General features: G+C 40.8%; 1 protein-coding gene across 4 annotated transcripts in view; it reads left to right on the forward strand.

The window, feature by feature from the left end:
• The window catches only part of LOC133238342 (acyl-coenzyme A synthetase ACSM2B, mitochondrial-like), an 80,179-nt gene that overhangs the window by 31,856 nt on the left and 35,162 nt on the right, over positions 1 to 13,161 (forward strand). For all 4 annotated transcript variants that reach the window (XM_061401315.1, XM_061401313.1, XM_061401314.1 and 1 more), the window contains exons 3-7: positions 1,082 to 1,266; positions 4,730 to 4,940; positions 7,564 to 7,771; positions 9,234 to 9,377; positions 12,054 to 12,210. In XM_061401315.1, coding sequence (XP_061257299.1) covers positions 1,090 to 1,266; positions 4,730 to 4,940; positions 7,564 to 7,771; positions 9,234 to 9,377; positions 12,054 to 12,210 — 897 coding nt within the window. In that variant the 5' untranslated portion in view covers positions 1,082 to 1,089. The remainder of the gene's footprint in view (positions 1 to 1,081; positions 1,267 to 4,729; positions 4,941 to 7,563; positions 7,772 to 9,233; positions 9,378 to 12,053; positions 12,211 to 13,161) is intronic.

Here is a 13,161-nt window from a genome sequence, read left to right on the forward strand (position 1 = left end):
AATCAGCATGTAGAAAGGCAAAAGAATTTCCTGCCTGGGAGCTGGTAAGGAAATCTTCACTTTTTGTTCATTTAGAAAAGACAGGAAGGTCTTTAAGAGACCTTAAGCATTCTGACCGCTACTGCCCAAACAACAGGAAGTGGGAATCTGACCAGCTGGAGGAACTACTGGCTGGATTCCTTGCGTCAAAGGTCATTACACTTAAATTCTGCAATCCTCATCAAGGTGCACATGTTGGAAATCAGAGACCAGTAGATTTTGAACTACTTTGCCTGAAGCCAATGCAGAGACAGAAATGAAAATCCCAACAGTTATAATTTCTAAAGTAATGCTATTTGTCAGGTCCTGTGTGCTGAATACATAGTACTCAAGATATCTCAGTCAAGTATCAGTTAAAGAAAACAAATGCTGCTTGTATTAGTCAGTTTTTGCCATGATAGCAATCATCCTGAACATCTCAGATGCTTATATCCAAAAATATTTTCCTGTGAGTCTGGAAATTATCTGTGGCTCTACTAGGCTCAGCTCAAGTCAACATGCGTTCTGGGACCCAGGCTGGAGGTCGGCTCACTTGGGATATGCTGTTCTCACGGCATTGGCAGGAGGATTCTTTACCATCTGAGCCACCAGGGAGGCCATTTTCATGGCAGAGGGCATAAATGCAAGAGTCTCTGACCAAGTACACAAGCACATCCACTCATATCTCATTCTCCAAAGCATGTCCTATGGACAAGCCAAAGTCAACGAGAGGTGCATACACACTCTTCTCCAGAATGCACACGGAGTTTTTGGTAATCACAATTCAATCTACCACACTACTGTGTTTTAAGCACAAAAGGATTTATTGTGTGGAATTGGGTGTTCACAAAACTGTCAGAGGTGCTGGAAAAATAGGATTTAGAGCAGGTGCTGTGTTTTCAGAGAATGGTACATCAGAAGGTGACTAAGATAGATGCTGACTTCCAGTTCACTCATAATCACAGCAAATTAATTTCTGGAAGAATCCTGTAAGGTTGGAATGGGGCTCCTTAAGCAACTGCTGACTCTACAGACTCACCTCTGTCTTTTCTTTCCTTCATAGGTTTGAACATGCATTGGGGGCGGCAACTCCAGGCACTTTGCATCCTATGGAGGTCTCAGATGTCCAATCACACTATCCGCATTCATACTAGGCAACTGGCATCCCTGCAGTGGGGACACCAGGAAGTTCCTGCCAAATTTAACTTTGCTACTGATGTGATAGATCACTGGGCTGGCATGGAGAAGGTAATGGGGTGGAAAAGAGGCACACAGTTGGAAAATTTGGCTGAGTTCACTAGTTCATCCATTCATTCAATAAGTATTTGTTGAGTACTTATTATGTGTCAGGCACTATAATGAGCTGTGAACAAGATGTCCATCTTCCATTAAGGTGCATAGGGTAGGAACAAGAGAACATGAGCTTGGCTGAAAGAAGGGTTCAAGAAACTGATGCAGGGTGGAGCAATCTGGGAACTGCCACACCTCAGACAGCTGAAATGCACAGCTGACCTGAACATACTCCTCCACATTCTCTCTTGTGACCTCCCAGGGTGAAACAAGGACTAGCGAGTTGGAGTCATAGAGGAAGTAAATTTGTATTTAATAAAAGAAAAATCAGCATTCTCTTGTTAAACCAGCATCAACGAAAGACTGAGTCAGTTTTCTCAGAAAGCTATGTGTCCTTGTCATTAGGGATACACAAGTAGAATGATTTTTAGGCAGTGAGTGTCAAAAGGATTCCAACATGAGGCATCAGAGAAGAGAGTGATACAAAAATTCCTAAATTTTCTTTCCTAGCCTGGACTTCCAGAATTCTGCTCCATTCATTGCTGACACAATGATTGACTTTACCTGAGTTCAGTGGACCTTTATGGAAGATGAAAGGATTCATTCTGGCTAGGGTAGCAGAAGAGGTGGTTCTATTAGCATGGGCTTAAAAGAATGATGATCAGAAGGAATCATAGTTGTGATGTCTCAACACCATGACATAACTTTAGTACAGAAATGGCAAATGCCAGGCCTCTAGGCTAAACATAGCCCATGGTGCAGGGCTCTCTAAAAAAAAAAAAAAAAATTGGTAAACATTTTAAAGTTGAAACTTTTCAAATAAAAATTTAGATTTCTGGCTTTTATTTTGAAGTTATACTTCTTTAGACTAATGAAGGAGGTCTTTACTACCATGACTCAAAATCCTGAATTCATAAAATAAGTGATTTACTAAATATATGTACATTTCAAAAAAACAAATTTCCATTGACAAACACTGTCAGCAAAATTTAAAATAATGACAATCAGAGTAAAGATATGCAACTCATAAAAGAGCCAAAAGTTAATATCTCTAATGCAAAAAGAGCTCCTAGAAATCAAGAATAAAAAGATGCAATCAAAAATAGATATGGGCAAATATATAAACAGTTCACAGAAAAGTGAACTCACAAGGCCCTTAAATATAAGAAAAAATGCTCAACTTCACTCATAGTAATAGTTACACAAATGAAAACTTCACTGAAATAATATATCTTACCTACTAGTTACATAAAAATTTTGTCAACATACTCTGTTGACAAAACTATGAGGAAATAGACACAGGTACTGATCAAAGTGCAAAATGAGTCAACCCTTATAAAGAGGAATTTTGAAATATCTAATACAATTACAAATAAATTTTTCTCTTTGACTTGACATTAGTGCTTTCAAACTATGATATGGAGACCCTGAGGATTCCTGAGACTTTTCCCTGGGGAATATGTAAAATGAAAACAATTCAAAACAAAACTAAGAAGAATTGGAACTCTTTTGCAACACTGGTGGGAATGTAAAATGGTCCAGCCATTGTGGAAAACAATATATTTCCTCAAAAAATTAAAAATAGTTACTGTATAATCCAGTTTTTCCATTGTTGTGTATGTACCCCAAAGAATCAGAAGCAGGGTTTTGAAGAGATATTTATACACCATGTTTATGGTAGTATTAGTCACAGTAGCCAAAATGTAGGAACAATCCAATGCCTATCAATGGACTAGTGGATAAATAAAATTGGCATATCTACACAACATTTTTTAAAAAGAATGAAATTCTGATATATGATACACCATAGATGAACATTATAGACAAGTGAAATAAGCCAGATACAGAAGGAAAAATAATGTGTGAGTCCATTTATATGAGGTACCTAGAGTAGTCAATGGAGAAGGCAATGGCACCCCACTCCAGTACTCTTGACTGGAAAATCCCATGGATGGAGGAGCCTGGTAGACTGCAGTCCATGGGGTTGCTAAGAGTCGGACACGACTGAGGGACTTCACTTTCACTTTTCACTTTCATGCATTGGAGAAGGAAATGGCAACCCACTCCAGTGTTCTTGCCTGGAGAATCCCAGGGACGGAGGAGCCTGGTGGGCTGCCGTCTATGGGGTCGCACAGAGTCGGACACGACTGAAGCGATTTAGCAGCAGCAGCAGCAGAGTAGTCAAATTCAGAGACAAAAAGTAGACTAGTAGCTACCAGGGACTTGGGAGATGAGGGACTGGGGAGTCATTGTATAATGAATACACAGATTCAGTTTTAGACAATGAAAAAGTTCTGGAGACAAATGATGGTTGTGATTACACAGCAGTATAAATGCATGCCACCAAACCGTGTACTTTATAAATGGCTACAATGGTAAATTTTATGTGATGTATATTTTACATGGGCTTCCCTGGTAGCTTGGTTGGTAAAGAATCCACCTGCAATGTAGAAGACCCTGGTTGGATCCCTGGGTCAGGAAGATCCCCTGGAGAAGGGCATGGCAACTCACTCTAGTATTCTTGCCTGGAGAATCCCCATGGACAGAAGATCCTGGCAGGCTACAATCTATGGGGTTGCAAGAATTGGACATGACTGAGCAACTAAGCACAGCATATTTTACCACAATAAAAAATAAATACATAGAGATAGATAGATAAATCTAAGGTAATATTTGCCTTTTTAATTCTTATTCTCTCGGAAGTATACTGTGTCATTTTCCAGAGGCTACAACGAAGTAAATACAGAAAAATAAAGGAATCCAAATGTCTTCTATTAAGGAAGATATTAATAAGATTTGCAAAAATATAAAATGATGCCACTCTTCTCATTATATTTTGTTTGTTTCAGAAAGTATACTTACTTCTTCAATAAAACATATCTTATTTGTGTTAATATATGATGGACTTATTACTGTTATATTTAAAAGCTGAAGCTTCAATATTTTGGCCACCAAATGTGAAGAGCCAATTCATTGGAAAAAATCTTGATACAGGGAAAGATTGAGGGCAGAAGGAGAAGGGGATGACAGCGGGTGAGATGGTTGGATGGCATCACCAACTCTGGACATGACTTTGAGCAAACTTCAGGAGATAATGAAGGACAAGGAAGCCTGGCGTGCTGCAGTCCATGGGGTCGCCAAGAGTTGGACATGACTTAGCGACTGAGCAAAAACAACAACAATAATGGATTTATTCACACATGTATATAATTTCTCAGTTTAATTTCTAACAAACATTGAGAGATATTAATAAAGGGCTTATAAATAAAGCTTTTTAGGATTGTAATACTTCTTAAGAGTGTATAGGAGTCCTGGGATCAAAAAGCTTATTAAGCACCACTGCGGCAGTTCCAAGATGGGAATTTATTTCACATGCTTGTGTACCAGCCCACTTTAATCATTAGGCCTTTTCTTTCTTCAGGCTGGCAAGCGACCCCCTGGCCCAGCCCTGTGGTGGGTGAATGGCAATGGCGATGAGGTAATGTGGAACTTCAGCCAACTGAGTGAACTCAGTCAACAAACAGCCAACGTCTTCGCAGGGCCATGTGGTCTGCAGCGTGGGGACCGTGTGACAGTGGTGCTGCCCCGAGTGCCTGAGTGGTGGCTGGTGATCCTTGGCTGCATGCGGGCAGGTTGGTGATTGACCACCTGAGCGGGGCACCATCTCCCTTGTGAAGGAAAGTGGTGGCAGAGAAATGCAATCATTCCTCCCAAAAGATGCCCCCTCCACCTATCATGTGGTCCCTCGTCATATAGAGACACCACTGTTCTCCCATTTATTTAAGCAAACTATGCCCTAAGCACTATACTAATTGGTTGCTAATACAGAGTAAACAAAACAGAGTCTATGGGACTCACAGATCTCTGGAGAAAGACAGCTGCTTTAAATTATTAATTGCATATACAACTATTGAATCACAGTTTTGATAAGTGGCATGAGGTTCTATAAGAACCTATACAAAATATTTGTCAAACTATTACCTATAGGGCAAATCCAGCCCACAGCTTGTTTTTATAAATAAGAAGTTTTATTAGAACCCAGTCATGCCCTTTTTGTATATTATCTGTGATTGCTTTTGAACTATAATAACAGACTAACATAATTTGGACAGAGAGCCTCTGGCACATAAAGCCTAAGATATTTGACATTTGCTTGGCCTTTTGTAGAAAAAAATTGCTGATCTTTGCTATAAAAGGAGACCCAAACAGACTAATCTGAGAGGTTTACAAAAGTCTTAGTAGAAGTAGTATTTAGTCTGAGAGCTGAAGGACAAGTTGGATTGAACCAGGAAAGGAGGAAGAGAGGAGGAGTGCTCCAAGCAGAGGGAACAGTAGAGGGGAGGGAAGCCTGAAAATCATGAAAGAACCTGGAATGATGATTTGTGTGCCTACAGCCCAGGCAGCAAAGAGAAAGTAATGGCAAATGGGTCTGGAAAGATGGACAGGTGCTAAACTGGCAGAATCTTGTAAGCCATGGCAAGGGAAGGGTACTGGGTCCTTATGCAGTGAGGAATGGAAACCGTAAACTGATTACATGTCATGATTGTTTTCTATGTATAGATGGTGACTCTGGATGGTGCATGGAGAATGGGATGAAGGAGGGAAAGAATGGGGTTGAGGAATTCAAATAGGAGACAAAGAATGATAGTGATTTCAATTTGGATGGGGAAGTAGAAATGAAGTTAAGTGGTTGGATTTGAGAAAACTGATCGCAAGATTTTTTTTGATGAATGACATTAGGTAGAGGAAGAAATCGTGTGAGATGGAGAAGTCAGAGTCACTCAGGCAACTGGGTGGATGCAGTGGTCTTTTTCACAGTGAGAAGCAGCTATGGGAAATCAGGGAAAGATGACAATTTCAATTTGGAAGCTGTTGAGTTAGGTGCACCCAAGTAATGTTCAAGAAGTGGGGAGACGGTCTAGTTATAAGATGAACATGTCCTAGGTGTATAATATAAAACATGATCACTATAGTTAACAATATGTATTGTAGAGAGTAAATTCTAAACATTCTCATCACAAGATAAAAAATAAGTGTAGTCATGTATAGTGATAGATGACATAAGGTAGTATTTATTAATTATCTATTTTTATTTAATATTTATTTATTTATTGTGGTATTCATTTCTAGTATATAGGTATATCAAATAATTAATCTGTATACTTCAAATAAATAAATTATTGTATGTCAGTTATATCTCAATTTTTTAAATATATGGATAAAAAGGAAGGGATGAGAAGTGAATAGCTGGGATTTAAGAGCATAACATCTGAGATGCAGACAAAAATTTAAAAATTATCAATTTTTAGATATAAGAGATGAGAAGTGAAAGAGCCTCAAGAAACACCAGTATCCCTCATTTACAATTTATCTTTCCTGGTCTTCTTCACACACAACAAGCATTCTCATCAATAAGGAGGAAAATGTGAGTGTGGTAAAAAAAAAAAAAGAAAGTAAGAGTTATCAGAGGAATCTGAACACAGCTAGAGAAGCAGGTAGCCCATGGGAGGAGTGAGCAGGCCATGAGAGAAAAGTCACCCAAAGTGACACACTGAGAGATAATGGTCTGAAGGGAAGGAGAACTCAGAGCAGGAGATGGAGGGACAGTTGAGGTGGTAATGGGTCTGCAGTGTGGATCCTGAAGTGTTGAGAGTGGGAGAGAGCAAGCCAGAGGTGGAGACTAATAACCAGGAAGAGCATGTGAAAGCAGCTTTATGACAGGTGAGAAACAGTCTAATTATTATCCAGAAGAATAAAGCAAAGTCACAAAAGTCTCATCAAGATAGAAAACAAAAACCTAGGCGTGCTCTTCCCAAAGAAAATTCAGTGTCCCATGCTTGAGATAGTCAGGACCTTGAGCACCGCGGAATTGCATGGACAATTGCAAGTTCTTTTAAGGCTCTAATATTTTAGTTACTATATATGATTGTTTGGATATAGCAAACTTCTATAGGGCAGTGTGTGTGTGTGTGTGTGTGTGTTAGTGGCCTTAGACTACCAATGTTGTAACAGCAGGCAATTCGGTTTCTCTCAGTCTCAGTAGACTCCTTACAGCTCTGACAACCCCAGGGACATCTGTGTTTAAATCACTCTCTGGTCCCCAGTTCCTTTATTATTGATACTCCCCATTGGTTATCACCACCCCAACCTCCCCTAACCCAGCTGCTCCCCACTGGCTGTTCATATTAGGATTCTCTAGGGGAGAAATTAACCATCCCTTCCAGTTCTGTCTTTAAGCCATTTGACTTTTTCCAGGCCTTGTCTTCATGCCTGGGACCATCCAGATGAAAGCCAAAGACATTCTCTATAGGCTGCAGGTGTCTAAGGCCAAGGCCATTGTGGCTGGGGATGAGGTGGCTGAGATAGTGGACACTGTGGCACCTGAGTGCTCTTCTCTGAAAACGAAACTATTGGTGTCTGAGAAAAAACGGGATGGGTGGCTGGACTTCAAGACACTACTGTGGTGAGTATCTATGTGTCTTGTTGTTTAGTCACTGTTTTGTCCAATTCTTTTGTGACCCCATGGACTATAGCCCCTCAGGTTCCTCTGTCCATTGGGTTTCCCAGGCAAAAACACAGCAGTGGGTTGCCATTTCCTTCTCCAGGGGATCTTCCCAGGCCAGGGATCGAACCCACGTCTCCTGCATTGGCAGGTGGATTCTTTACCACTGAGGCACCAGGGAAGCCCATCAACATGTCTTAGCCTGAGCTTTTACCAAAGATGGAAACCTGCACTTATGTGCAGGTTCTTTATTTGGGAAGTCTGAGGAGCAGTGTGTATGATGGGGGAGAGTTAAGCAGGAAAGAAGTAAGAGTTAATACAGAGTTTATTATCTTTATTATTGAGTCACTGCACAGCATAAGTGGGCCTTGATCTGCAGGGACCTTTTGAGGAGCACACAGAATGCCTCTCAGGATTATCTACTGAAGGACTGACAAACACTGACCCATCAGCCCTTAACCTGCATTCATAGAGGGCTGCCCAGAGATGTTATTTACCCCACACTCTGGGCTGCACATACATGCGTGCAGGATAGGCTCAGAGTCCCATGCCATGGTGGTGACAGAGAATGAAGGCCGGAGGCACAGAGTGCCTCACCTCACTGTGGCTCGCAGTAGAAGCAACAGCAAGTTGGAACTCACCCAGAGCTTTTGACTGTGTTGAATAAGAGGTAAAGCTGAGAGGGTATGTGGTAAAACACAGGAGATGGCTGGTACACAGGGTTTCTAGACTCCTTTTCCCATCTTCTGCATCCCTAAATGAGGCTGCCAGCCGTCTATAACATGATTGGCCAGAAAAGTCTCCCTTTCATATGTCTGAAATCTCCACACTAGAGTCAATACCTTAGGAAATTCCTAGGGAGGGTGTAAGCTTTTTCTTTCTAGTGTTACAGTCTTTAATATAACTGTCAGGGAAATAGACAACATAACAGCAGCTTTGAGAGACTCCAAAGAGGAGTAAATGCTTCTAGGGACTACAAAAGGGTAGATTGGGAAAATTTACACTAATTGAGCATCTCCTGTGCACCTGCTGTCATGCTGTGGCTTCCAACAACAAGCAAATTAACATTCACTGAGTTCTCAAAGCAAGTTGCCATTTCCTTTGTGTTAAAGTTAACTTTCTCAATAACTCTGAGATGGGTGTTATATTGATCCCATATTTCAGATATGGAAAATGAGACTCCGAGAAGTTAAATAAATAATCTAGAGTGACATGGTTAACAAAGTATCAAACTTGAGTGGTGTTCAAACCCAAGTCTGACTGACTCAAAGTCTCAAAATCTTATCCACTCATAAGCCTCCCTTCTAGAGTGTGTCAGCTGACTTGCCTCTCCAGTATGAGGGAAGATGGGAAGGCATGAGTCACCAAGACATCTGGGGTCCAGGGCAGATCTTATTAGGTGACAATCTGTCACTGTTGTCAGGAAAGCATCTACTACCCATTGCTTTGTGGAGACTGGGAGCCAAGAAGCAGCTGCCATCTACTTCACCAGTGGAACTAGTGGCCTTCCTAAGATGGCAGAACACTCCCACTCAAGCCTAGGAATAAAGGCCAAGATGGATGCTGGGTAAGAAGAGTCCTTTCTCTCTGGAAACTATGTGACTAGACCTTGAGATGTTTCTGAACTCAAATTCAATTCTCTTGAAATAAATAGGTTACCATGTGGCACTTCTGAGAAACAGAGTTGGGAAGGAGGGCAAGGGGGAACATGGCTTAGCAAGCTGGGTATCCAGTGACCCGTGGTAGAACATTTCTGTCATGGATAACAAGAGATCACAAAACCTCTTCAGTGCTTTGAGCAGTGTATCTATTAGCTTGAGTGCTTAGCACAAGGTTGATATGCATTTTTTCCCAAGACTGACCTGTAGCTTGTCCTTTGGAATGTTAGTAATTTTCTTTGATGCTGTCCACATTCCAAGAGGCTGTTTTTGTCAGTAGCAAATTACTTTTCAAATTCATTAAATAGGGATCTGTAACTGGATTAATAATATGAACTGAGATTTCAGAATTTCTGTATCTTGGATCTCATAATTTAGTCTTTTCTTTCACTCTACATCAATCTCATCAGTGGAGTCAGAAAATAGTGTGTTAAGATTGTCATGCAATGATAACAAGAGATCTTGATTTTTTCAGTTGATCCTGCTTGCCATGCTAATTTTATTAGAACTAGAAAATGCTTTAATGCAAAAGACCTCAAAAACTTAAATGTCCTATCTATGAGCCTATGGCATCAGAAAATTAAATTTCATAGAAATTATTTAATAGAAGAGCTACAGTAAGAAAAACAGTTTCAAAAGATGGAAAGATAAATAAATGTAGCTAATATATTAAATTCCCACTCACCCTCGAAAATTTGATTCCATTTGGCTATGACCTAATTTCTCTACAGAGCTGGCTGTGGGTGAAAGTAGCAATCAGCTTTAGGACGGGACATATTCTATGGTAATTCCCAGCCACAAGGAAGTTCTTTCTATGCAGCTTAAATTATTTTTGCTTTCAGTTCAGTTCAGTTCAGTTGCTCAGTCATGTCCGACTATTTGTGACCCCATGAATCGCAGCACACCAGGCCTCCCTGTCCATCACCAACTCCCAGAGTCTACTCAAACTCATGTCCATTGAGTCGGTGATGCCATCCAACCATCTCATCCTCTGTCATCCCCTTCTCCTCCTGCCCCCAATCCCTCCCATCATCAGAGTCTTTTCCAGTGAGTCAACCCTTCGCATGAAGTTGCCAAAGTATTGGAGTTTCAGCATTAGCATCAATCCTTCCAAAGAACACCCAGGACTGATCTCCTTTAGAGTGGACTGGTTAGATCTCCTTGCAGTCCAAAGGACTCTCAAGAGTCTTCTCCAACACCACAGTTCAAAAGCATCAATTTTTCGGCGCTCAGCTTTCTTCGCAGTCCAACTCTCACATCCATACATGACCACTGGAAAAATCATAGCCTCGACTAGATGGACCTTTGTTGTCAAGTAATATCTCTGCTTTTGAATATGCTATCTAGGTTGGTCATAACTTTCCTTCCAAGGAGTAAGCATCTTTTAATTTCATGGCTGCAGTCACCATCTGCAGTGATTTTGGAGCCCAGAAAAATAAAGTCTGTTTCCACTGTTTCCCCATCTATTTCCCATGAAGTGATGGGACCGGATGCCATGATCTTAGTTTTCTGAATGTTGAGCTTTAAGCCAACTTTTTCACTCTCCACTTTCACTTTCATCAAGAGGCTTTTGAGTTCCTCTTCACTTTCTGCCATAAGGGTGGTGTCATCTGCATATCTGAGGTTATTGATATTTCTCCCAGCAGTCTTCATTCCAGCTTGTGCTTCTTCCAGCCCAGTATTTCTCATGATGTACTCTGCATATAAGTTAAATAAGCAGGGTGACAATACACAGCCTTGACATACTCCTTTTCCTATTTTGAACCAGTGTGTTGTTCCACGTACAGTTCTAACTGTTGCTTCCGGACCTGCATATAGGTTTCTCAAGAGGCAGGTCAGATGGTCTGGTATGCCCATCTCTTTCAGAATTTTCCACAGTTTATTGTGATCCACACAGTCAAAGGCTTTGGAATAGTCAATAAAGCAGAAATAGATGTTTTTCTGGAACTCTCTTGCTTTTTCAATGATCCAGTGGATGTTGGCAATTTGATATCTGGTTCGTCTGCCTTTTCTAAATCCAGCTTGAGCATCTGGAAGTTCATGGTTCATGTATTTTTGCTTTAAGACAAGCTTAATACTTTAAATTCTGGCCTAAAAAGAGAAAGGTTACAAGTGTCACTCTGCATGAGACCCTCAGTTGTGCTCAGGAAATTCATGATGCTCAAAAAAAAAAAAGAGAACCAACCAAGGTCTATGCAGCCAAAGTTCAACTTGCAGGCAAGGCCACTTTTTAGAATATCCACTTAGGTGTCTTTTTTTAGTAAACATTTCCTAAGTGGTTATCACAGGCCACAAGCTGTACTCAGTACTGGAGTTAAAGTGGAAATGAGACCCGGTTAGCTGTTGAGTCATGGGAGCTGGAGTCACACCTTCTGAACAGGCACCTGTTCTTGAGATAGGACATGTGGATAGAACAACTCTCCTTCCCCCTGCTTGCTTATACCTTAATATACCTATACACATATGCAAACATTCAGGTACACACACTCCTCTGCACACATACCTACCTCTACCCACGTATACACATACTCATGCTCCATCCACACCCACATGCACTCATATATGTTTTTCCTCTGTGTTCTCAGAAAATGGACAGACCTGCAAGCCTCTGACATAATATGGCCTATATCAGACACAGCTTGGATAGTGAACATTTTGGGCTCACTTCTGGAACCCTGGACGTCAGGAGCATGCACATTTATCCATCTCTTGCCAAAGTTTGATCCAGTGATCATTCTAAAGGTAAGAGAAGATCCAGTTTGCACCGGATGGTCAGAGTGAGCCCATCTTGAAGTTTCTTTCAATTCATCTAATTTTTACTAAGCTTAGCCATGCGGATAGAAAGTGTTCAGTAAGCAAGATGGAAATGGTTCCTGCCCTCATGCAATTCATGGTCTGGGAAAGGAGACAGACACATACACAATTAAAAGGACTATATTCAGGAGACAAGCATCATGGGTCATTCCTTCATTTAACACATATTTAATGGGCCCTTGCTCTGGTATCAAGTATCAGATAGATGACAGTGAACTGAGTGTAATACAGAGGAATGGACTACTAGAGATGATGCTGTCTTGTGCATGTGTGTGTATGTGTGTGCCTGTAGTGTAACCATTTTAAGTGTGTAGCTTGAAAATGATTTACCTGCATTAGACCTTTTATTAATCGCTCATCTGCTATACAGAATTCCATAGAATGGGTGGCTTAAACAACAAACAATTATTTCCTCATTATCCTGGCAATCTGAGCTCAAGCTGCCGGTATAGTTGGGTTCTTGGTAAGAACTCTCTTCTGGGCTGCCTTCTTGCTATATCCTCATACAGTAAAGAGAGTGAGCCCTGGTATTCCTTCTTTATCTTATAAGGACAATAATCTCACAATGAGGGACCCGCCCTCATGACTGCATCTAAACCCAATTGTCTTCTGAAGGACTTACTTCTAAATACCATCACACTGGGGCTTAGGGCTTCAGTGTATGGATTGTGGGGGGACACAACATTCAGTCCACAACACATAGCCATGTAATCACCATCAGATCAAGATATAAAATGTTACTTGTATTGCAGAAACAGGCCATACCCCTCATGTCATTGTTCACACTCCATAGATTATTCATTGTTAACCTCTATCACCATAGATTTACTTTGCCTCTTCTTGAACTTCATGTAATCTTTTGTGTCAGGCTTCTTTCAT

The sequence above is a fragment of the Bos javanicus genome, chromosome 25 (genome assembly GCF_032452875.1).
Source record: "Bos javanicus breed banteng chromosome 25, ARS-OSU_banteng_1.0, whole genome shotgun sequence".
NCBI lineage: Eukaryota > Metazoa > Chordata > Mammalia > Artiodactyla > Bovidae > Bos > Bos javanicus.